General features: G+C 57.1%; 1 protein-coding gene across 1 annotated transcript; it reads left to right on the forward strand.

Annotated features, from left to right (window-relative positions):
- MAPK8IP2 (mitogen-activated protein kinase 8 interacting protein 2) lies at nucleotides 1–26,793 on the forward strand. The gene is made up of 12 exons (XM_058864313.1): nucleotides 1–14; nucleotides 1,856–1,961; nucleotides 4,410–4,652; nucleotides 6,979–7,075; nucleotides 9,008–11,221; nucleotides 14,560–14,635; nucleotides 17,941–18,113; nucleotides 21,419–21,528; nucleotides 21,608–21,727; nucleotides 23,480–23,550; nucleotides 25,104–25,202; nucleotides 26,637–26,793. The coding sequence occupies exons 1-12, from the start codon at nucleotides 1–3 to the stop codon at nucleotides 26,707–26,709; spliced, it is 3,396 nt and encodes a 1,131-aa protein (XP_058720296.1). The 3' UTR covers nucleotides 26,710–26,793.

The raw sequence follows: 26,793 nt of genomic DNA on the forward strand, positions 1-26,793 counted from the left end.
ATGGTGACATCATGGTGACGTCATGGTGACATTCTGTGACATTGTGGTGACATCCTGGTGACATCATGGTGATGTCATGGTGATAGCATGGTGACAGCCTGGTGACATCATGGTGACATGATGGTGACATCATGGTGACATCATGGTGACATCATGGAGATATCATGGTGACATCCTGGTGACATCCTGGTGGCATCATGGTCACATCATGGTGACATCATGGTGGCATCCTGATGATGTCCCGGTGACATCCCGATGACATCATGGTGACATCATGATAACATGGTGACATCATGGTGATATGGTGACATCAAGGTGACATCATGGTGACATCATGGTCACATCACGGTCACATCATGGTCACATCATTGTGACATCCCATGACATCCTGGTGACATCCTGGTGACATCCTGGTGACATCGTGGTGGCATCGTGGTGACATTGTGGTGACATCGTGGTGACGTAATTGTGACATCCTGATGACATCACAGTGATATGACGGTGATATGACGGTGACATCATGGTGACATCATGGTCACATCACTGTGACATCCCATGACATCATGGTGATATCACGGTGACATCCTGGTGACATCATGGTGACGTCACAGTGATATCATGGTGACATCCCGTGACATTATGGCTATATCATGGTGACATCCTGGTGACATCCTGGTGACATCCTGGTGACATCCTGGTGACCCCCCGTGACCTCCCCAGCCCCACAGCGCACCCCAAACCCGCCTCGGCTCTGGGGGTTCTGCTGGGCCGGGAATTTGGGGACATTGTGGTGACATCGGCACCTCTGCCCAGCTGGGTGACACCCAGGGGTGACAGCGGCGTGGGGACGTGTCCTTGTGGCACTGAGGGGTGACAGTGGCATGGGGACATGTCCCTGTGGTGCTGAGGGGTGACAGGAATGGGGACACCTCCCTGTGGCACCCAGGGGTGACAGCGGCGTGGTGACGTGTCCCTGTGGCACCCGGGGGTGACATTGACGTGGTGACGTGTCCCTGTGGCACCCAGGGGTGACAGCGGCGTGGTGACATGTCCCTGTGGCACCTGGGGGTGACACTGGCATGGGGACGTGTCCCTGTGACACCCAGGGGTGACAGCAGTGTGGTGACGTGTCCCTGTGGCACCCAGCGGTGACAGAGGCATGGGGACATGTCCTTGTGGTGCTGAGGGGTGACAGGGGTGGGGACACCTCCCTGTGACACTGAGGGGTGACAGTGGCATGGGGACATGTCCCTGTGACACCCAAGGGTGACAGTGCTCTGTGCCATGTCCATGTGACACCACAGGTGACAGGGTTTGGTTCCATGTGACACCAGGGGTGACAGTGCTCTGTGCCATGTGATACCAGAGGTGACAATGTTCATGCCATGTCCATGTGACACCAGGGGTGACAGTGCTCTGTGCCATGTGACACCAGAGGTGACAATGTTCATGCCATGTCCATGTGACACCAGGGGTGACAGTGCTCCGTGCCATGTCCGTGTGACACCAGGGGTGACAATGTTCATGCCATGTCCATGTGACACCAGGGGTGACAGTGCTCTGTGCCATGTGGCACCCACGGGTGACAGTGCTCCGTGCCATGTGACACCAGAGGTGACAGGGTTTGGTGCCATGTGACACCAGAGGTGACAATGTTCATGCCATGTCCATGTGACACCAGGGGTGACAGTGCTCTGTGCCATGTGACACCAGAGGTGACAGTGCCATGTCCCCACTGCCCCCATGCCCAGGTGCCACCCCACACACCCCGATGTCCCCTTGGTGCCACCTTGCGGTCGCGGTGCCACCGGGGGCCGGCTGGGCTGTCCCTGAGCCATGTCCCCGCTGTCCCCAGGCCCCCCCAGGACATCAGCCTGGAGGAGTTCGATGACGAGGACCTGTCCGAGATCACGGACGACTGCGGCATCGGCCTCAACTACGACTCTGACCACTACGAGAAGGTGCGGGGGCCTGGTGGCCCTTGGGGACACGGCGGGGTCAGGAGCTGGCACAGCCCAGTGGTGGCACCGCTCTTGTGGCTTTGGTGGCTCTCTGTGGGCACTGAGGCAAAGGGGACGAACCCAACCTCCACTTTTGGTGTCTCCAACCCTTCAAACCCAACCCAACCTCAACTTTTGGGATCTCCAACCCCTCAAACCCAACCCAACCTCGACTTTTGGTGTCCTCCATGATTCCAAGATGACTTTGGATGATCTCCAAACATCAAACCCAACCCAACCTCAACTTTTGGGATCTCCAACCCCTCAAACCCAACCCCACCTCAACTTTCGGTGTTCCCCATGATTCCAAGCTGAGTTTGGATGATCTCCAACCCCTCAAACCCAACCCAACCTCGACTTTTGATGTCTCCAACCCCTCAAACCCAACCCAACCTCGACTTCTGGTGTCTCCAACCCCTCAAACCCAACCCAACCTCAACTTTTGATGTCTCCAACCCCTCAAACCCAAACCAACCTTGACTTTTGGGACCTCCAACCCTTCAAACCCAACCCAACCTCGACTTTTGGGATCTCCAACCCCTCAAACCCAACCCAACCTCAACGTTTGAGATCTCCAACCCCTCAAACCCAACCCAACCTCGACTTTTGGGATCTCCAACCCCTTAAACCCAACCCAACCTCGACTTTTGGGATCTCCAACCCCTTAAACCCAACCCAACCTCAACGTTTGGTGTCTCCAACCCCTCAAACCCAACCCAACCTTGACTTTTGGGATCTCCAACCCTTCAATCCCAACCCAACCTTGACTTTTGGGATCTCCAACCCCTCAAACCCAACCCAACCCAACCCAACCTCGACTTTTGGTGTCTCCAACCCCTCAAACCCAACACAACCCAACCTCAACTTCTGGGATCTCCAACCCCTCAAACCCAACCCAACCTCGACTTTTGGGATCTCCAACCCCTCAAACCCAACCCAACCTCGACTTTTGGTGTCTCCAACCCCTCAAACCCAACCCAACCTCGACTTTTGGTGTCTCCAACCCCTCAAATCCAACCCAACCTCAACGTTTGAGATCTCCAACCCCTCAAACCCAACCCAACCTCGACTTTTGGGATCTCCAACCCCTTAAACCCAACCCAACCTCGACTTTTGGGATCTCCAACCCCTTAAACCCAACCCAACCTCAACGTTTGGTGTCTCCAACCCCTCAAACCCAACCCAACCTTGACTTTTGGGATCTCCAACCCTTCAATCCCAACCCAACCTTGACTTTTGGGATCTCCAACCCCTCAAACCCAACCCAACCCAACCCAACCTCGACTTTTGGTGTCTCCAACCCCTCAAACCCAACACAACCCAACCTCAACTTCTGGGATCTCCAACCCCTCAAACCCAACCCAACCTCGACTTTTGGGATCTCCAACCCCTCAAACCCAACCCAACCTCGACTTTTGGTGTCTCCAACCCCTCAAACCCAACCCAACCTCGACTTTTGGTGTCTCCAACCCCTCAAATCCAACCCAACCTCAATGTTTGGGATCTCCAACCCTTCAAACCCAACCCAACCTTGACTTTTGGTGTCTCCAACCCTTCAAACCTACCCCCATCTCAACTTTTGGTGTCTCCAAGACCTCAAACCCAACCCAACCTTGACTTTTGGGATCTCCAACCCTTCAAACCCAACCCAACCTCAACTTTTGGTGTCTCCAACCCCTCAATCCCAACCCAACCTCGACTTTTGGTGTCTCCAAGACCTCAAATCCAACCCAACCTCGACTTCTGGGATCTCCAACCCTTCAAACCCAACCCAACCTCGACTTTTGGTGTCCCCCATGATTCCAAGCTGACTTTAGATGATCTCCAAACCTCAAACCCAACCCAACCTCCACTTTTGGTATCTCCAACCCCTCAAATCCAACCCAACCTCAATGTTTGGGATCTCCAACCCTTCAAACCCAACCCAACCTCAACTTTTGGGATCTCCAACCCCTTAAACCCAACCCAGCCTCAACGTCTGGTGTCTCCAACCCCTCAAACCCAACCCAACCTTGACTTTTGGGATCTCCAACCCTTCAATCCCAACCCAACCTTGACTTTTGGTGTCTCCAACCCTTCAATCCCAACCCAACCTCGACTTTTGGTGTCTCCAACCCCTCAAATCCAACCCAACCTCAATGTTTGGTGTCTCCAACCCCTCAAACCCAACCCAACCTTGACTTTTGGTGTCTCCAAGACCCCAAACCCAACCCAACCTCGACTTTTGGTGTCCCCCATGATTCCAAGCTGACTTTTGATGATCTCCAAACCTCAAACCCAACCCAACCTCAACTTTTGAACTTGTCCCCTCTTGGCCACCCCGCAGGGGGCCGGGGACGCTGCCATCCCCGGGTGGCCGGGAGGGTGACCCGCGGTGTCCCCGTGCCCCTGACACGCTGCCACCCTCAGGACTGCCTGGTGCTGGAGCGCGGGGAGCAGCCGCACCCCGTGTGCACCTTCCAGGACGACTTCCAGGAGTTCGAGATGATCGACGACAACGACGACGATGACGACGAGGAAGAGGAGGAGGAGGAAGGCAACGAGCTGGAGGCGCCGCCGTCCCCTTCGGCCTCGCCCATCCCCTCGCCGGCGCTGGAGGAGACGCAGAAGCATCGCCCCACCAGCCTCAACCTGACAGCCCCGGGCACACAGGTGAGGCTGCGGGGGTCACTGTCCCCTCCCCCCGAGGGGTCATTGTCCCCTCCTCTCTGGGGTCGCTGTCCCCTCCTCCCGGTGCCACCGTCCCCTTCCCAGTGCCGCTGTCCCCACCCCCAGGGCCACCGTCCCCCTCCTCCCTCCATTCCCTTGTGCCCGTCCCCACCCCGTGTCCCCTCCTTTTCCCGCACTGGGGGTGTCCCCGGGGGTGTCCCCGTGTCCCGGTGTCCCTCCCTTTTCCCGCACTGGGGGGGTGTCCCCGTGTCCCCGTGTCCTGGTGTCCCCGTGTCCCCCCCTTTTCCCGTACTGGGGGTGTCCCCCCGGGGGTGTCCCCGTGTCCCGGTGTCCCCGTGTCCCCGCGCACTGGGGGTGTCCCCTCGGGGGTGTCCCCCCGGGGGTGTCCCCGTGTCCCCGCGCACTGGGGGTGTCCCCCCGGGGGTGTCTCCCCGGGGGTGTCCCCGTGTCCCGGTGTCCCCGTGTCCCCTACTTTTCCCGCACTGGGGGTGTCCCCCCGGGGGTGTCCCCGTGTCCCGGTGTCCCCGTGTCCCCGCGCACTGGGGGTGTCCCCCCGGGGGTGTCCCGGTGTCCCCGTGTCCCCGCGCACTGGGGGTGTCCCCCCGGGGGTGTCCCGGTGTCCCGGTGTCCCCGTGTCCCCGCGCACGCGCCACCGCAGCGCGTGGGAAGCCGCGGGCGGGGCGGCCGCAGCCGCCGGCGTTGCCGGGGAACCGCGGGGCCTCGGGAATTTCGGGGCTCCCCCCTTTTCTCCCCCATTCCCATCCCCCATTCCTGTATCCCCCATTCCCATCCCCCATTCCCATTCCCATCCCCCATTCCCATCCCCCATTCCCATCCCCCATTCCCCCATCCCCCATCCCCCATTCCTGTATCCCCCATTCCCATCCCCCCATTCCCATTCCCATCCCCCATTCCCATCCCCCATCCCCACATTCCCATCCCCCCATTCCCACATTCCCATCCCCCATCCCCCATTCCCATCCGTGGGGTGTCACACAGGGCCGTGGGGTGTCACACATGACCATGGGGTGTCACACATGGCCATGGGGTGTCACACATTGCCGTGGGGTGTCACAGGTGGCCATTGGGTGTCACACGTGACCATGGGGTGTCACAGGTGGCCGTGGGGTGTCACGCATGGCCATGGGGTGTCACACATGGCCGTGGGGTGTCACACAGAGCTGTGGGGTGTCACAGGTGGCTTTGGGGTGTCACACATGGCTGTGGGGTGTCACACAGAGCTGTGGGGTGTCACACATGACCATGGGGTGTCACACAGGCGGCTGTGGGGTGTCACACATGACCATGGGGTGTCACACAGAGCTGTGGGGTGTCACAGGCGGCTGTGGGGTGTCACACAGGGCTGTGGGATGTCACACCTGGCCGTGGGGTGTCACACAGAGCTGTGGGGTGTCACAGGTGGCCGTGGGGTGTCACAGGCAGCTGTGGGGTGTCACACAGAGCTGTGGGGTGTCACACGCGGCCGTGGGGTGTCACAGGCAGCTGTGGGGTGTCACACATGGCCGTGGGGTGTCACACATGGCCGTGGGGTGTCACACGCGGCCGTGGGGTGTCACACGCGGCCGTGGGGTGTCACAGGCAGCTGTGGGGTGTCACACGCGGCCGTGGGGTGTCACATGTGCTCGTGGGGTGTCACAGGCGGCTGTGGGGTGTCACAGGCGGCCGTGGGGTGTCACACATGGCCGTGGGGTGTCACACGCGGCCGTGGGGTGTCACAGGTGGCTTTGGGGTGTCACACGTGGCTGTGGGGTGTCACACATGGCTCAGTTCCGCTGCTGGCTTTGCTCCTGGGCTGGGCACAGGACCACCCCATGTCACCCCATGTCACCTGCCCCGTGTCACCCCATGTCGCCCACCCTGTGTCACCCACCCTGTGTCACCCACCCCATGTCACCCCACCCCACGCCGTGCCCGGCTCCTGGCGCGTGTCCGGCCGGGCAGGGGATGCGGGGATGTGGTGGCCCTACTCAGGATAAACCCCGTGCTGTCCCCCTGGTGTCCCTGCGCTGTCCCCAGTGTCCCCCCCGAGCCCCCCGCGCTGTCCCCAGTGTCCCCCTGGTGTACCCCGGTGTCCCCCCGGTGTCCCCGCGCTGTCCCTGGTGTCCCCACGCTGTCCCCATGCTGTCCCCAGTGTCCCCCCCGAGCCCCCCGTGCTGTCCCCAGTGTCCCCCCAGTGTCCCCCCGGTGTCCCTGCGCTGTCCCCAGTGTCCCCCCGGTGTCCCCCCGGTGTCCCCCGGTGTCCCCAGGCAGGGGTGTCACCCCGAGCCCCCCCATTCTCTGTCCCCAGGACTCCCTGAACAACAACGGCGGCTTCGCGGCCCGGCCCAGCTGGCAGGAGGCGCTGCTGCAGCGCTCTTCCTCCTCCTCCTCCTCCTCACACACCGGTGAGCGGCCCCGACACTGCGGGGTGACACTGCGGGGTGACACTGCGGGGTGACACTGGGGTGTGACACGGGTGTGACATGGGTCTGGTAGTGTGGGGGTGACAGTGGGTGTGGCACGGGTGTGACAGTGGGGTGTGACAGTGGGGTGTGACACTGGGGTGTGGCAGTGTGGGGGTGACAGTGAGTGTGAGATGGGTGTGGCAGTGTGGGTGTGACATGGGTGTGGCACTGGGTGTGGCACTGGGGTGTGACACGGGTGTGGCACTGGGATGTGACACTGGGTGTGACAGTGGGTGTGGCACTGGGGTGTGACAGTGGGGTGTGACACTGGGGTGTGACAGTGGGGTGTGACACTGGGTGTGACAGTGGGTGTGGCACTGGGGTGTGACACTGGGTGTGACAGTGGGGTGTGACACTGGGGTGTGACACTGGGGTGTGACAGTGGGGTGTGGCACTGGGGTGTGGCATCAGGTGTGACACTGGGGTGTGACACTGGGGTGTGACACTGGGGTGTGACATTGGCATGTGACAGTGGGGTGTGGCATCAGGTGTGACAGTGGGTGTGAGACGGGTGTGGCAGTGTGGGTGTGACATGAGTTTGACAGTGGGTGTGACACTGGGGTGTGACAGTGGGGTGTGACAGTGGGGTGTGGCACTGGGGTGTGACAGTGGGGTGTGGCACTGGGGTGTGGCATCAGGTGTGACAGTGGGTGTGAGACGGGTGTGGCAGTGTGGGTGTGACATGGGTTTGACAGTGGGTGTGGCACTGGGGTGTGACAGTGTGGATGTGGCAGTGTGGGTGTGACATGGGTGTGACACTGGGTGTGACACTGGGGTGTGACAGTGGGGTGTGACAGTGCAGGTGTGGCACTGGATGTGACACTGGATGTGACAGCAAGGTGTGACAGTGCGGTGTGACAGTTGGGTGTGACACTGGGTGTGACACTGGGGTGTGACACTGGGATGTGACACTGGGGTGTGATGTGTGTGGCACTGGGGGTGGCAGTGCGGGTGTGACAGGTGTGACAGTGGGGTGTGGCACTGTGGGTGTGGCAGTGTGGGTGTGACACTGGGTGCGACACAGGGGTGTGACACTGGGTGTGACAGTGGGTGTGGCACGGGTGTGACACTGGGTGTGACACAGGGGTGTGACACTGGGTGTGACAGTGGGTGTGGCACGGGTGTGACTGTGGGTGTGACACTGGGGTGTGACAGTGGGGTGTGACTGTGGGTGTGACACTGGGTGTGACAGTGGGGTGTGGCACTGGGGTGTGGCATCAGGTGTGACAGTGGGTGTGAGACGGGTGTGACTGTGGGTGTGACATGGGTTTGACAGTGGGTGTGGCACTGGGGTGTGACAGTGTGGATGTGGCAGTGTGGGTGTGACATGGGTGTGACACTGGGTGTGACACTGGGGTGTGACAGTGGGGTGTGACACAGGGGTGTGACAATAGATGTGACACTGGATGTGACACTGGATGTGACACAGGGGTGTGACAGTGGAGTGTGACACTGGAGTGTGACCCTAGATGTGACACTGGGGTGTGACAGTGGGGTGTGACACAGGGGTGTGACACTGGGGTGTGACAGTGCAGGTGTGACACAGGGGGGTGACACAGGGGTGTGACAGTGGGGTGTGACAGTGGAGTGTGACACTGGATGTGACACTGGGTGTGACAGTGGGGTGTGACACAGGGGTGTGACACAGGGGTGTGACAGTGGGTGTGACACTGGGGTGTGACAGTGCAGGTGTGACACAGGGGTGTGACACAGGGGTGTGACACAGGGGTGTGACAGTGGGTGTGACACTGGGGTGTGACACTGGGGTGTGACACTGGGGTGTGACCCTAGATGTGACACGGGGGTGTGACAGCGGGGTGTGACACCACACCTCCCCCTGTGACCCCATCTCCGTGTCCCCCCTCCCCGCAGGACACTCGTCCCCCCACGCCTGCATCCTGGACGGACCCTGCCTGGAGAGCCCGCCGGGCCCCGGCGGGGGGGCTCCCCCCTCGCTGCCGCCCTCCCCCCTGGACTCGCAAGGCAACAGCCCCGAGTCCCTGGCACATGGTAACCCATCGCCCCCGAGGGCCGCGCCCGATTTTAACATGAACCTCATCTCTGCTGCGCTCCGAGCTCCGCTCTCCCCGCCGCGCCCCCGCCAGCCGCCCCCTCCTCCTCACCCCCGTCTCTCTCCAACAGGACCCGCGGCTCCCCCCGACGCCGCCCCCGGTCCGCCCCAGGCCGCCCCCCAGGCCCCCACGCAGCCCCGGGCAGGCGGTGGAGGCAGCCCGGGGTCCCCCCGCCCGCGGCCGCAGCCCCCGGTGAGGCCGGAGCGGGACGGGGCTCCCGCGGAGCCGCTCAGCTCCGACGGGGAGGGTCCCCGGTCCGGCCGGGCCGCCAGCGTGCGCGGCCACCCCTCGGGCTCCTCGGAGACCACCTCGCCCTCCTCGGACCCGGGCATCGAGGCCGACCTCAGGAGCCGCACGGCCAAGCCCTTCCTGCCCGGCGGGCGCCGCGGGGACGAGCTGAGCTCGCCCGGCTCCGACTCGGACGTGGACGGGGAGCTGGAGGCGGCTTTCGCCGGCGGGCGCCTGGTCAGCAACATGATCTCGTCCATCTCGGAGACCGAGCTGGACCTGAGCAGCGACAGCAGCAGCGGCCGCTCCTCGCACCTGACCAATTCCATCGAGGAGGCGAGCTCGCCCGGCTCCGAGGGCGAGCTGGAGCCCGAGCTGGAGGCGCCCGGCCTGCTGGGCATCAAGGACTCGCTGCTGCTGGACAAGGGCAAGGAGGACGAGGAGGAGCCGGCCGAGAGGGGCCAGCAGGAGCGCGGCGTGGTCAGGAGGGAGAGCCTGGCCGAGCTGAAGATGGACGCCTACTACGACAGCCTGGACCCGGCCGACGGCCCCGCGCCCGAGGGCCAGACCGACGTGTCCGGCGCCAGCCCCCTGGACCTGAAGATCGACCCCGACCACGGCCTGGAGAGCATCCGCCGCTCCTTCTACCTGCCCGTGGGGCCCAAGCTGATGCCCGAGGCGGACGAGGAGGACAACAGCGAGTACGACTCCGACTCGGAGTCGGAGCCCGACCTGAGCGAGGACTCGGACTCGCCGTGGCTGCTCAGCAACCTGGTGAACAAGATGATCTCGGAGGGCTCGTACCCCATCAAGTGCCCGGACGAGTGTTTCCAGAACAGCCACTCGCTGTGCGACACCATCTCGCCCGCCTCCGACCTGGAGCCCGAGATCCTGAGCGAGGCGCTGGACGAGGAGCCGGGCCGGCGGGACTCGCCGGTGGCGCCGGGCGACGCGGCGGCGCCGGCGTCGGCGTCGCGGTGCCAGCGCGGCGCCATCGAGCTGGTGGACATGGAGACGCTGCGCAGCTCCCTGGCCGAGGCCGAGCACGCGGCCGCCGAGCCGCCGCCGGAGCCGCCGGCCGAGGAGCCGGGGCCTTTCCTCTTCCTCAGCAACCCCACCAACGACACCATCGCTCCCGTGTGCCCCGGCCGCCCCGTCGCCCTCGGCCGCCTGGACGCCTCCGAGGTCCTGGCCACCTTGGGCTGCCGCCCGGCGCCGCCGCCACCGCGGGCGTCCCCGGGCACCGAGCCGGCCGTCGCCGCCGGGGATCGCCGCCCCGCCAGCCCCCGGCGCTGGGCCCTCGACGCCGACCTGGACTCGGGCGTGCTGGAGGCCGACTCCATGATCGACGACGTCCGGTTAGCGCCCGACGCCGACCCCGCCGCGCTGGACGTGTCCACCGCCAAGACCAACCGCGGCTTCGCCATGACCTTGGAGGAAGCCGAGCCGGCCTTGGTGGCCTCGCGCCGGGGGAGCCCGGCCGGGGAGGCGCCGGAGCCGCCGGAGCCGCCGGCGCTGGACGAGTCGCTGGCCTACGACTCGGTCAAGTACACGCTGGTGGTGGACGAGCACACGCAGCTGGAGCTGGTCAGCCTGCGGCGCTGCACCTCCGTGCTCAGCGACGACAGCGACATCCTGCGGGCCTGCGACGACGAGGTGGCCTTCGGGGACGGGCTGGTGGCCCCCGACGGCCGCAGCTCCTCCGAGGACTCGTCCCCCGAGGCCGACCTGCAGTTCTCCAAGAAGTTCCTCAACGTCTTCGTCAACAGCACCTCGCGCTCCTCCAGTAAGTGGCGGCGTCGCGACGCGTCGCGACGCGCGGCTTGTGACGCGCGACGGGCCGGGACGCGTGACGCTGGCGCGATGCTTGGCCCTCCGTGTCCTGCCCCGGCCGGTCCCCGTGCCCTGTGGCGGTACGTCACGGCATGTCGCGATATGTCACGGCATGTCGCGATATGTCATGGGACGTCGTGATATATCATGGCATGTTGGGGTGTGTCACGGCATGTCACGCGATATGTCACGGGATGTCGCAGTATGTCGCGGCATGTCACGGCATGTCACGGCATGTCACGATATGTCATGGGATGTCGCGATATGTCGCGGCATGTTGGGGTATGTCACGGCATGTCACACGATATGTCATGGCATGTCACGGTATGTCACGGCATGTCGCGATATGTCATGGGATGTCGCGATATGTCACGGCATGTTGGGGTATGTCATGGCATGTCGTGGTACGTCACGGGATGTCACGTGATATGTCACGTGATATGTCATGGGATGTCGTGATATGTCACAGCATGTTGGGGTATGTCATGGCATGTCACACAATATGTCACAGCACGTCGCGATATGTCACGGCGTGTCACGCGATATGTCACGGCATGTGATGCAGTATGTCATGGCATGTCATGATATGTCACGGGATGTCACAATATGTCATGGCATGTCACGCAATATGTCATGGCATATCATGATATGTCACAGCATGTCACGTGATATGTCACAGGATGTCGCAGTATGTCATGGCATGTGACGCAATATGTCACGACATGCAACACGATATGTCACAGCATGTCACATGATATGTCACGGCATGTCACACGATATGTCACGGCATGTCACATGATATGTCATGGCATGTCACACGATATGTCACGGCATGTCACATGATATATCACGGCATGTCACGTGATATGTCACAGTACGCCACAGCATGTCACGATATATCACGGCATGTGACACGATATGTCACTGCATGTCACGCGATATGTCACGGCATGTCACGATATGTCACGGCATGTCACGTGGTATGTCACAGCATGTCACATGGTATGTCACTGCATGTCGCGACATGTCGTGCCGTGCTGTCCCGGCTCTTCTCACGCCTGTCCCCATGGTGGTGGCACTGTCCCCACGGGGGTGGCCCTGTCCTGTCCTGTCCCATTCCCGTGTGCGGCGCCGCGTCACGATGTGTCACCATGTGTCACCATGTGTCACCATGTGTCACCGTGTGTCACCATGTGTCACCATGTGTCACCGTGTGTCACCGTGTGTCACCATGTGTCACGATTGTGTCACCATGTGTCACCCTGTGTCACTGTGTGTCACCATGTGTCACCATGTGTCACCGTGTGTCACAGTGTGTCACCGTGTGTCACCATGTGTCACCATGTGTCACAGTGTGTCACCGTGTGTCACCATGTGTCACCCTGTGTCACTGTGTGTCACCGTGTGTCACCATGTGTCACCGTGTGTCACAGTGTGTCACCGTGTGTCACCATGTGTCACCATGTGTCACTGTGTGTCACCATGTGTCACCATGTGTCACCATGTGTCACCGTGTGTCACAGTGTGTCACCGTGTGTCACGATTGTGTCACCGTGTGTCACCATGTGTCACCGTGTGTCACAGTGTGTCACCATGTGTCACAATGTGTCACCATGTGTCACCGTGTGTCACCATGTGTCACCATGTGTCACCGTGTGTCACCGTGTATCACCGTGTGTCACCATGTGTCACCGTATGTCACCATGTGTCACCGTGTGTCACCGTGTGTCACCGTGTGTCACCATGTGTCACCCTGTGTCACTGTGTGTCACCGTGTGTCACAGTGTGTCACCGTGTGTCACTGTGTGTCACCATGTGTCACCATGTGTCACCGTGTGTCACCGTGTGTCACGATTGTGTCACCATGTGTCATGATGTGTCACCGTGTGTCACCGTGTGTCACCGTGTGTCACCATGTGTCACCATGTGTCATGATGTGTCACAGTGTGTCACCGTGTGTCACCGTGTGTCACAGTGTGTCACCATGTGTCATGATGTGTCACCATGTGTCACCGTGTGTCACCATGTGTCACCGTGTGTCACCGTGTGTCACCATGTGTCACCGTGTGTCACCGTGTGTCACCGTGTGTCACCATGTGTCACCATGTGTCATCATGTGTCACCATGTGTCACAGTGTGTCACCGTGTGTCACCGTGTGTCACCGTGTGTCACCATGTGTCACCATGTGTCATCATGTGTCACCATGTGTCACCGTGTGTCACCATGTGTCACCGTGTGTCACCGTGTGTCACCATGAGTCACCATGTGTCACCGTGTGTCACCGTGTGTCACAGTGTGTCACTGTGTGTCACAGTGTGTCACCGTGTGTCACAGTGTGTCACCATGTGTCACAGTGTGTCACCATGTGTCACCATGTGTCACCATGTGTCACCGTGTGTCACCATGTGTCACCATGTGTCACCATGTGTCACCGTGTGTCACCATGTGTCACCGTGTGTCACCGTGTGTCACCATGAGTCACCATGTGTCACAGTGTGTCACAGTGTGTCACCATGTGTCACCGTGTGTCACCGTGTGTCACGGTGTGTCACAGTGTGTCACAGTGTGTCACCACGTGTCACCATGTGTCACCGTGTGTCACAGTGTGTCACCATGTGTCACCGTGTGTCACCATGTGTCACCGTGTGTCACCGTGTGTCACCATGTGTCACGATGTGTCACGGTGTGTCACAGTGTGTCACCATGTGTCACCATGTGTCACCATGTGTCACCACGTGTCACCGTGTGTCACAGTGTGTCACCATGTGTCACCGTGTGTCACCATGTGTCACCACGTGTCACCACGTGTCACCATGTGTCACGGCATGTCGTGACATGGCACAGGGGACGAGGCAGGCGCACAGTGACCACAGTGACCCCTGGGGGTGGCACTGTCCCCGTGCCCCTGGCATGGCTGTCCCCTGTCCCCATGGGGGTGGCAGCTGTCCCCTGTCCCCGCAGGAGTGGCACTGTCCCCATGATGGTGGCACTGTCCCCCTGCTGGTGACACTGTCTCCATATTGGTGTCACTGTCCCGACAGGGGTGGCCCTGTCCCCTGTCCCTGCCATGGCTGTCCCCCGTCTGCTGTCCCCTGTCCCCATGGTGGTGGCACTGTCCCCATGGGGGTGGCTCTGTCCCCTGTCCCCTGTCCCCTGTTGCTGCCATGGCTGTCCCCTGTCCCCATGGTGGTGGCCCTGTCCCCTGTCCCCTGTCCCCACGGGGTGGCCCTGTCCCCTGTCCCCTGTCCCCTGTCCCCTGTCCCCTGTCCCTGCCATGTTTGTCCCCACAGGCACAGAGTCCTTCGGGCTGTTCTCGTGCACGGTGAACGGTGAGGAGCGGGAGCAGACCCACCGGGCCGTCTTCAGGTGAGGCCACCCCAGGTGACACCCGAGGGACCCCCTGTCCCTGCCGGGGTCACCCAGCGCCCCCCGGTGCCACCCCAGGGTCCCCCGGTGCCACCCCAGGGTCCCCCGGTGCCACCCCAGGACCCCCTGCCAGCTCTGGGTCCCCGGGGTGGCGGTCCCTGGCCACCCTGGGCTCTGGGGGTGCCACCACAGGGATGGGTTTGGGTGACCAGGAGGTGAAGGGGGATGGGATCAGGGTGCCCATGAGGTGACTTTGAGGTGACCGTGAGGTGACTTTGAGGTGACCAGGAGGTGACTTTGGGGTGACCATGAGGTGACTTTGAGGTGCTCAGGAGGTGACTTTGGGGTGTCCATGAGGTGACTTTGGGGTGACCAGGAGGTGACTTTGGGGTGCCCGTGAGGTGACTTTGAGGTGACCGTGAGGTGACTTTGAGGTGACCGTGAGGTGACTTTGTGGTGACCATGAGGTGACTTTGGGGTGCCCATGAGGTGACTTTGAGGTGCTCAGGAGGTGACTTTGGGGTGTCCATGAGGTGACTTTGGGGTGTCCATGAGGTGACTTTGGGGTGTCCATGAGGTGACTTTGAGCTGCCCATGAGGTGACTTTGAGGTGCCCAGGAGATGACTTTGAGGTGACCAGGACACCAGGACAATGACTTTGAGGTGTCCATGAGGTGACCTTGAGCTGCCCATGAGGTGACTTTAGGGTGACCAGGAGGTGACTTTGGGGTGCCCAGGACACCAGGACAATGACTTTGAGGTGCCCAGGAGGTGACCTTGAGGTGCTCAGGAAGTGGATTTGAGGTGGCCATGAGGTGACTTTGAGGTGCCCAGGAGGTGACTTTGGGGTGACCAGGAGGTGACTTTGCATCACCGCTGTCTCACGCTGTGCCGAGCCATAGCTTTGTGGTGTCCATGAGGTGACTTTGAGGTGACCAGGACACCAGGACAATGACTTTGGGGTGCCCAGGAGGTGACTGTGGTGTCCATGAGGTGACCTTGAGGTGCCCATGAGGTGACTTTAGGGTGACCATGAGGTGACATTGCATCACCACTGAGCCGCGCTGTGCCGAGCCGTGACTTTGGGATGACCTGGAGGTGACTTTAGGGTGCCCATGAGGTGACTTTAAGGTGCCCAGGACACCAGGACAATGACTTTGGGGTGCCCAGGAGGTCAGGGCAGTGAGTCTGAGCTGCCCAGGAGGTGACTTTAGGGTGACCCGGAGGTGACTTTGTGGTGCCCAGGAGGTGGCTTTGGAGTGCCCAGGAGGTGACATTGGGGTGACCAGGACACCAGGACAATGACTTTGAGCTGCCCTGAAGGTCAGGACAGTGACTTTGATGTACCCATGAGGTGACTTTGAGGTGCCCATGAGGTGACATTGCGTCACTGCTGACCCGCGCCGTGCCGAGCCGTAGATTTGGGGTGACCAGGAGGTGACATTGAGCTGCCCTGAAGGTCAGGACAGTGACTTTGATGTACCCATGAGGTGACTTTGAGGTGCCCATGAGGTGACTTTGAGCTGCTCAGGAGGTGACATTGAGATGACCGGGAGGTCAGGGCAGTGAGTTTGTGGTGTCCATGAGGTGACTTTGGGATGACGAGGAGGTGACTTTGAGATGATCAGGACACCAGGACGATGACTTTGAGCTGCCCGTGAGGTGACTTTGAGGTGCCCATGAGGTGACTTTGAGGTGACCAGAAGGTCAGGACAGTGACTTTGATGTACCCATGAGGTGACTTTGAGGTGACCAGAAGGTCAGGACAGTGACTTTGATGTACCCATGAGGTGACTTTGAGCTGCCCAGGAGGTGACATTGGGGTGCTCAGGAGGTCAGGACAGTGCGCTGGAGGTACCCATAAGGTGACATTGAGGTACCCATGAGGTGACACTGCGTCACCGCTGACCCGCGCCGCGCCGAGCCGTGACTTTGGGGTGACCAGGAGGTGACTTTGAGGTGATCACAAGGTCAGGGCAGTGACTTTGAGGTACCCATGAGGTGACTTTGAGGTGTCCATGAGGTGACATTGAGGTGTCCATGAGGTGACTTTAGGGTGCCCATGAGGTGACTTTGAGGTGCCCAGGAGGTGACATTGGGGTGACCATGAGGTGACATTGAGGTGCCCAGGAGGTGACATTGGGGTGACCATGAGGTGACATTGAGGTGCCCAGGAGGTGACACTGAGGTGACCAGGAGGTGACCTTGAGGTGTCCATGAGGTGACTTTAGGGTGCCCATGAGGTGACTTTGAGGTGCCCAGGAGGTGACATTGAGGTGCCCATGAGGTGACATTGAGGTGACCAGGAGGTCAGGGCAGTGACTTTGAGGTGTCCATGAGTTGACTTTGAGGTGTCCATGAGGTGACATTGAGGTACCCATGAGGTGACCTTGAGCTGCCCATGAGGTGACTTTGGGATGACCAGGAGGTGACTTTGAGGTGTCCATGAGGTGACTTTGAGCTGCCCATGAGTTGACTTTGAGGTGTCCATGAGTTGACTTTGAGGTGTCCATGAGTTGACTTTGAGGTGTCCATGAGGTGACTTTGAGGTGTCCATGAGGTGACTTTGAGGTGCCCAGGAGGTGACATTGGGGTGACCATGAGGTGACATTGAGGTGCCCAGGAGGTGACATTGAGGTGCCCAGGAGGTGACATTGAGGTGACCAGGAGGTGACATTGAGGTGCCCAGGAGGTGACATTGAGGTGACCAGGAGGTCAGGGCAGTGACTTTGAGGTACCCATGAGGTGACTTTGAGGTGTCCATGAGGTGACCTTGAGCTGCCCATGAGGTGACTTTAGGGTGCCCATGAGGTGACTTTGGGATGACCAGGAGGTGACTTTGAGGTGTCCATGAGTTGACTTTGAGGTGTCCATGAGGTGACTTTGAGCTGTCCATGAGTTGACTTTGAGGTGTCCATGAGGTGACACTGAGGTACCCACGATGTGACATTGCGTCACCGCTGACCCGCGCCGCGCCGAGCCGTAGCTTTGAGGTGTCCATGAGGTGACATTGAGGTGACCAGGAGCTCAGGGCAGTGACTTTGAGGTGTCCATGAGTTGACTTTGTGGTGTCCATGAGGTGACTTTGAGGTGTCCATGAGGTGACTTTGAGGTGTCCATGAGGTGACTTTGAGGTGTCCATGAGTTGACTTTGAGGTGTCCATGAGTTGACTTTGTGGTGTCCATGAGGTGACATTGAGGTACCCACGATGTGACGTTGCGTCACCGCTGACCCGCGCCGCGCCGCGCCGTTTCTTCGCTTCTCCGGGCGGGTTCCCACCGCGTGGGTGGTGGCATCTGCCCAGGTTCATCCCGCGCCACGAGGACGAGCTGGAGCTGGACGTGGACGATCCCATCCTGGTGGAGCTGGAGGAGGACGATTACTGGTACCGCGGCTACAACATGCGGACGGGCGAGCGCGGCATCTTCCCAGCCTTCTACGCCCACGAGGTGGTGGGACAGGCCCGCGACGTCATCGGTAGGAGACCGGGGGACCCCCAAAAAATGTGGGGAGGGGTCTTGGAGATGTTTCCAGAAGATTCTGGAGTGGAGGTTGGGGAGAGTTGAAGGAATGATGTTGGGGTTTGTTAAAGGAGGAATTTTGGGTGTAGCCGAGGTGCCAACCAAGATGGGCTCCAAGTGATGAATTTCGTATTTTTGTAACTTATAAATTTATAATTTTATAATAACTTCTATATATATTATTATATATTTATTTATTTATTGTAAGAGTTTTTCCTTTTTAGTTTTGCCATTTAATTTAGTTTTTATAATACGTAAAAAGATAATATAAAAATATGTGGAATACAAATTTTATATTATATATATAAACATTAATATAATATAATATAATATAATATAATATAATATAATATAATATAATATAATATAATATAATATAATATAATATAATATAATATGATATAATATAATATAATGTAATATAATATAACAATATATAACAATATATAATAATATAAAATAATATAAAATAATAGATAATAATATGTAATAATATAAAATAATTAAATAATATATAATAATATATAATAATATATAATAATATATAATAAAATGATAATATAGGAATACATAATACATTATATATAACAAATAATAGATAAGATATAAGATGTAATAATACATAATGTAATAATGTATAACACATCATGTAATAATAAAACAACAAATAATAATAAATAATCATAATGATAATATAAATATATATTATAAAATATATAATTAATAATATATATCAGGCCAGCAACTATATAGTTATTTATAAAGAAATTACAATCTGCACCACAATAAAATAATTTGCAAAGTCAATATATAATTATAATTCAATTATTATATAATTATAGCATCATACAATAATAATAATACAATTATATCCATTATATATAATATTACGTTATTATATATTACATTATTCTAAATATAAATATATATATAAATAGAGATGTTATGAATAATATATAAATAAAGATATATATATAAATATAAATAATACAAATATAATTGTAATATATATTACATATACATTACATTAATATATTTTACAATATAATGTGAACAAAGTATTATATGATATATATAGCTGATTGGATTTTATAGTTGTAATTATATTATATTATATTATATTATATTATATTATATTATATTATATTATATTATATTATATTATATTATATTATATTATATTTTTAATATATATTTATATATCTGTAATAGATATATGTATCATATAAATTTATTCATATACTATACATATAATAACATATTACATTTATTATATTTTATATAAATATATAAATATATATTGATATAGATTTTTATATTCACAATATATAATATATAATATATTATAATTAATTATATATAATAAATATATACTATATATATTTATTATAATTAATTATATATAATAAATATATACTATATATATTAGGAATATATTATAATAATATAATACATATAAAAATATTTTATATTATATTATTATAATATATTCTATATAATATATATTGTATATATAATATTATGAATTATAGTGAAATAATTCTAATTAATAATTAATTTATAATTAACTCACACCCACCCACCTGCTGGTCGTCCAGTTGACGGCGCGGTTTTTACATTATAAAATTACAAATTATAATCAAATAACACTAATTAATAATTAATTTATAACTCAGACCCACCCACCCTCCAGTTTTCTGGTCACTCGCGGGTTCCCAGAGTCTGTAGCAGGGTTTTTACATTATAAAATAACGAATAGTAATTAAATAACTCTAATTAATAATTAATCTATAATTAACTCATCCACTGGATTTCTGGTCACTCGCGGGCGGCCACAGTGCGGTTTTTACATTATAAAATAATGAATTATATAATTTATTATTTATATATTTATATTATATATATATAAAATAATATAATTTGAATATATATATTTAATATATATTTATATAGTATTTATATATTATTTATTATTTATTTATTATTTATATATTATTTATTATTTATTTATATAATTAATTTATAATTAACTCACCCACCGGTTTTCTGGTCACTCATGGGCAGCGCAGTTTTTGTATTATAAAATAATGAATTATCATTAAATTACTCTAATTAATAATTAATTCATAATTAACTCCCCCGCCGGATTTCTGGTCACTCGCGGACAGCGCAGTTTTTGTATTATAAAATAATGAATTATAATTAAATTACTCTAATTAATAATTAATTCATAATTAACTCCTCCACCAGATTTCCGGTCACTCGTGGGCTGCCACAGTGCAATTTTTACATTATAAAATAACAAATTGTAATTAAATTACTCTAATAATAATTAATTTATAATTAACTCCTCCACTGGATTTCTGGTCACTCGCGGGCGGCCGGAGCGCCGTTTTTACATTATAAAATAACAAATTTTAATTAAATAACTCTAATAATAATTAATTTATAATTAACTCACCCGCCAGTTTTCTGGTCACTTGCGGGTGGCCAGAGCGTGGTTTTTACATTATAAAATAAAGAATTATAATTAAATAAAGCTAATAATAATTAATTCATAATTAACTCCCCCGACGCTTTTCTGGTCACTTGCGGGTGGCCAGAGCGCGGTTTTTACATTATGACATAACGATTTGTAATTAAATAACTCTAATTAATAATTAATTTATAATTAACTCCCCCACCAGATTTTCGGTCACTCGCGGGCGGCCGCAGCGCATTTTTTACATTATAAAATAATGAATTATAATTAAATTAATTAATAATTAATTCATAATTAACTCCCCCGCCATTTTCTGGTCACTCGCGGGCAGCGCAGTTTTTGTATTATAAAATAATGAATTATAATTAAATTACTCTAATTAATAATTAATTCATAATTAACTCCTCCACCGGATTTCCGGTCACTCACGGGCGGCCACAGCGCAATTTTTACATTATAAAATAACAAATTGTAATTAAATTACTCTAATTAATAATTAATTCGTAATTAACTCCTCCACCGGATTTCCGGTCACTCGCGGGCGGCCACAGTGCAATTTTTACATTATAAAATAACAAATTGTAATTAAATAACTCTAATTAATAATTAATTTATAATTAACTCACACCCACCCGCCGGTTTTCTGGTCACTCGCGGGCAGCGCAGTTTTTGTATTATAAAATAATGAATTATCATTAAATTACTCTAATTAATAACTAATTCATAATTAACTCCCCCGCCGGATTTCCGCTCACTGGCGGCTCCCGTTCCTCGCCCAGGCCTGCGGCGGAACCCGCGCTGGCTCGAGCGCTTCTCGGTGCAGTTCCTGGGCTCCGTGGAGGTCCCGTACCACCAGGGCAACGGCATCCTGTGCGCCGCCATGCAGAAGGTGAGGAGGGGGCGGCCGGACCCCCCCGCGGCCGGCGGAGTGACCCCTGCTGACCCCTGGCTGTCCCCCCCCACCCCAGATCGCCACCACCAGGAAGCTGACGGTGCACCTGCGGCCACCGGCCAGCTGCGAGCTGGAGGTGACCCTGCAGGGCATCAAACTCATCCTGAGCGTCACCGAGTACGGCCCCGAGCGCGAGGTCAGCGGGGATGGGGAAGGGTTGGGGTCACTGTGGACAGGAGAAGGGTTTGGGACACCAGGGATGGAGGTTTGGGGTCAGCAGGGATGGAGAAGGGTTGGGGTCAGCAGGGATGGGAGGTTTGGGGTCAGCAGGGATGGGAGAAGGGTTGGGGTCAGCAGGGATTGGAGAGCTTGGGGGTCACCAGGAGGGGATGGGAGAAGGTTTGGGGTCAGCAGGGACAGGAGAAGGTTTGGGGTCAGCAGGGATGGAAGAAGGTTTGGGGTCAGCAGGGATGGGAGGTTTGGGGTCACTGTGGACAGGAGAAGGTTTGGGGTCAGCAGGGATGGGAGAAGGGTTGGGGTCAGCAGGGATGGAGGTTTGGGGTCACTGTGGACAGGAGAAGGGTTGGGGTCAGCCGGGATGGGAGAAGGGTTGGGGTCAGCAGTGATGGAGAAGGTTTGGGGTCACCAGGGATGGGAGGTTTGGGGACACCAGGGATGGAAGGTTTGGGGTCACCAGGGATGGGAGAAGGTTTGGAGTCACTGTGGACAGGAGAAGGTTTGGGGACACCAGGGATGGAGGTTTGGGGTCAGCAGGGATGGGGAAGGGTTGGGGTCAGCAGGGATGGAGAAGGGTTCGGAACACCAGGGATGGGAGAAGGTTTGGGGTCAGCAGGGATGGAGAAGGTTTGGGGTCAGCAGGGATGGGAGAAGGTTTGGGGTCACTGTGGACAGGAGAAGGTTTGGGGTCAGCAGGGATGGGAGAAAGTTTGGGGTCACCAGGGATGGGAGGTTTGGGGTCACCAGGGATGGGAGAAGGTTTGGAGTCACTGTGGACAGGAGAAGGTTTGGGGTCACCAGGGATGGGAGAAGGGTTGGAGTCACTGTGGACAGGAGAAGGGTTTGGGACACCAGGGATGGAGGTTTGGGGTCAGCAGGGATGGGAGGTTTGGGGTCACCAGGGATGGGAGGTTTGGGGTCAGCAAGGATGGAGAAGGTTTGGGGTCACTGTGGACAGGAGAAGGTTTGGGGTCACCAGGAATGGAGGTTTGGGGTCATCGCAGATGGGAGAAGGACTGGGGACACCAGAGATGGAAGAGCTTGGGGGTGATCAGGTGGGGACAGGAGAAAGTCTGGGGTCACTGTGGACAGGAGAGCTTGGGGGTCACCAGGAAGGGATGGGAGAAGGTTTGGGGGTGACCAGGAGAGGACAGAAGAAGGTTTGGGGGTGACCAGGAGAGGACAGAAGAAGGTTTGGGGGTGACCAGGAGAGGACAGAAGAAGGTTTGGGGGTGACCAGGATGTGATGAGGAGCACAGGGCTCTGGGTTTGGGGTCACCAGGACAGGAGGAACAGGGGGGTAGGTTTGAGGGTGATAAGGGGCTCAGAGCTCGGGGTTTGGGGGTCACCAGGAGGTGATGAGGGACTCAGGGGCCGGGTTTGGGGTCACCAGGACAGGAGGAACATGGGGGTGGGTTTGGGGTCACCAGGACAGGAGGAACATGGGGGTGGGTTTGAGGGTGATAAGGGGCTCAGAGCTCGGGGTTTGGGGTCACCAGGACAGGAGGAACATGGGGGTGGGTTTGAGGGTGATCAAGGGCTCAGAGCTCAGGGTTTGGGGGTCACCAGGAGGTGCACGGAGCAGCTTTGGGGGTGTCCAGCAGCTGTCGGGTGCGGGGCTGTGGTTTTGGGGGGCCATGCTGGGGTGGGGGGCAGATTTTTGGGGGGCAGAGCTGAGCTGGAGCCTCCCCTCCGCCCCTTCCCCCGGCAGCTGGAGCGCTGCAGCCACTTCTTCCAGATGAAGAACATCTCCTTCTGCGGGTGCCACCCCCGGAACAGCTGGTGAGACCCCCGGGGCAGCCTGGGGGACCCCCGCCCCACCAGGGACACCCCCAAGGGACCCCCACCCCATCCAGGGACACCCCAAGGGACCCCCACCCCATCCAGGGACACCCCAAGGGACCCCCACCCTTCCAGGGGCACCCCAAGGGACCCCACCCAATTCAGAGACACCCCAAAAGACCCCACCCCATCCAGGGACACCCCCAAGGGACCCCACCCCATCCAGGAACACCCCAAAAAACCCCACCCCATCCAGAGACATCCCAAGGGACCCCCACCCAATTCAAGAGCACCTCAAGGGACCCCCAACCCCATCCAGGGACACCCTAAAATACCCCACCACATCCAGAGACACCCCCAAAGGACCCCACCCCATCCAGGGACACCCCAAAGGACCCCACCCCATCCACGGGTACCCCAAGGGACCCCCACCCCATCCATGGGCACCCCAAGGGACCCCCACCCTTCCAGGGGCACCCCAAGGGACCCCACCCAATTCAGGGGCACCCCAAAAGACCCCACCCCATCCAGGAACACCCCAAGGGACCCCCAACCAACCCATGGAATCCCCAAGGGACCCCCATCCCATCCAGGGACACCCCAAGGGACCCTAAACCAACCCATGGGATCCCCAAGGGACCCCCACCCCATCCAGCAGCACCCCAAGGGACCCCCATCCCATCCAGGGACACCCCAAGGGACCCCACCCAATTCAGGGGCACCCCAAGGGACCCCCACCCCATCCATGGGTACCCCCAAAAGACCCCACCCCATCCAGGAACACCCTAAGGGACCCTAAACCAACCCATGGGATCCCCAAGGGACCCCCACCCCATCCAGGGACACCCCAAGGGACCCCCACCCAATTCAAGAGCACCTCAAGGGACCCCCAACCCCATTCAGAGACACCCCAAAAAACCCCACCCCATCCAGGAACACCCCAAGGGACCCCACCCCATCCATGGGCACCCCAAGGGACCCCCACCCTTCCAGGGGCACCCCAAGGGACCCCACCCAATTCAGGGGCACCCCAAAAGACCCCACCCCATCCAGGGACACCCCCAAGGGACCCCACCCCATCCAGGAACACCCCAAAAAACCCCACCCCATCCAGAGACACCCCAAAAGACCCCACCCCATCCAGGGACACCCCAAGGGACCCCACCCAATTCAAGAGCACCTCAAGGGACCCCCAACCCCATCCAGGGACACCCTAAAAGACCCCACCCCATCCATGGGCACCCCAAGGGACCCCACCCCATCCATAGGCACCCCAAAAGACCCCACCCCATCCATGGGCACCCCAAAAAACCCCACCCCATCCATGGGCACCCCAAGGGACCCCCACCCCATCCAGGGACACTCCAAAGGACCCCACCCCATCCATGGGCACCCCAAGGGACCCCCACCCCTGCCAGGGACCCCCAGGGTGCCCCCCAGAGCCCCCTGCCCGCTCCCGGCGCCCCCGGCGTGTCTCTCCGGGGGTGTCCCCTCGCAGGGCAGGTTTTGGGGTGCCCCCCTGAGCCCTCTTTGCCCCCCCCAAACCCCCGCAGCTATTTCGGGTTCATCACCAAGCACCCGGTGCTGAGCCGCTTCGCCTGCCACGTCTTCGTGTCGCAGGAGTCCATGAGACACGTGGCCGAATGTGTGGGGTGCGTGGGGGGCTCGGGGGGCGCGGGATGAGGTTGGGGGACACGCGGGTCTGGGATGGAGCTGGGGAGCTCTGGGGTCGCAGGGGGGCGCGGGGATGGGGCTGGGGGGCTCGGGGGTCGTAGGGGTGTGGCTGGGATGGGGCTGAGATGGGGCTGGGGGGCTCGGGGGGCTCGGGGGGCGCGGGGTGGGGCTGGGGGGCTCGGGGGGTCGGGGGGGCAGGGGGACACGGCCTCGGGGGGCCGGGGTGGGGTTGGGGGGCTCGGGGGAATCAGGGGGTCTGGGGTGCGTGGGGGGCTCGGGGGGCTGGGGTGGAGCTGGGGGGCTCGGGGGGCTGGGGTGGAGCTGGGGGGCTCGGGGGGTCAGGGGGGACGGGGGGGCTGGGGGACACGGGGGTGGGTTTGGGGGTCACCAGGACAGGAGGAACATGGGGGTGGGTTTGAGGGTGATGAGGGGCTCAGAGCTCGGGGTTTGGGGGTCACTAGGAGGTGATGAGGGACTCAGGGGCCGGGTTTGGGGGTCACCAGGACAGGAGGAACAGAGGGGTGGGTTTGGGGGTCACCAGGACAGGAGGAACATGGGGGTGGGTTTGAGGATGATGAGGGACTCAGGGGCCGGGTTTGGGGTCACCAGGACAGGAGGAACACGGGGGTGGGTTTGAGGGTGATAAGGGGCTCAGAGCTCGGGGTTTGGGGGTCACCAGGAGGTGCACGGAGCAGCTTTGGGGGTGCCCAGCAGCTGTCGGGTGCGGGGCTGTGGTTTTGGGGGGCCATGCTGGGGTGGGGGGCAGATTTTGGGGGGCTGGGGGTGGGGCTGGGGGGCGCAGCCTCAGGGAGCGCGGGGTGGGGCTGGGGGGCTCCAGGGGTCAGGGGGGCTGGGGGTCACGGCCTCGGGGGGCTGGGGTGGCTGGGATAGGGTTGAGGGGCTCGGGGGTCTCAGGGGGGCGCGGGGATGGAGCTGGGGGTCGCAGGGGGGCTGGGAGTGGGGCTGAGGGGCAGAGAATGGAGGGATTGAAGCTGGAGGTTTTGGGGAGTCTGGGTGTCAAAATTGGGGGTTCAGGGGGTTGGGGGTTCAGGGATGGGGGTCTGGATGCCGAGTTTGGGGGTGCTGGGGGGCTGTGGGTGCGGGGGGTGCGGCTGTGCCAGTTTGGGGGGGGCTCTGGGTTCCAGGGGTGCGGCTGTGCCAGTTTGGGGGGGTTGTGGGTGCCAGGGGTGCGGCTGTGCCAGTTTGGGGGTACCAGCACCGGGGGTCTCGGGGGATCCGGGGGGGCTGTGGGTTCGGGGGGTGCGGCTGTGCCAGTCTGGGGGGGCTGTAGGTTCCGGGGATGAGCCTGTGCCAGTTTGGGGGTACCAGCACCGGGAGTCCCGGTGGGTCTGGGGGTTCTGGGGGGCACTCGGCGCCCCCTGACCCCCCGTCCCCGCCGCTGCCCCCCTCAGCCGAGCGTTTCAGGAATATTACCAGGAGCACCTGGAGTACGCCTGCCCCACAGAGGACATCTACCTGGAGTAGGGGTCCCCTGCCACCCCCGCCACCCGCCAAGGTGCCACCCCCGTGCCACCCCCAGGGGCTCGGGGTGACACCCTGTGACACCCC

Source organism: Poecile atricapillus, chromosome Z (assembly GCF_030490865.1).
Source record: "Poecile atricapillus isolate bPoeAtr1 chromosome Z, bPoeAtr1.hap1, whole genome shotgun sequence".
Taxonomy (NCBI): Eukaryota; Metazoa; Chordata; class Aves; order Passeriformes; family Paridae; genus Poecile; species Poecile atricapillus.

Bases quoted from the DNA above. Each gene is read 5' to 3' on its own strand.
- MAPK8IP2 (XM_058864313.1), top strand. The intron at 11,222-14,559 runs GTAAGTGGCGGC...TTGTCCCCACAG, and splicing joins CAGCACCTCGCGCTCCTCCA to GCACAGAGTCCTTCGGGCTG. The intron at 25,203-26,636 runs GTGCGTGGGGGG...TGCCCCCCTCAG, and splicing joins CACGTGGCCGAATGTGTGGG to CCGAGCGTTTCAGGAATATT.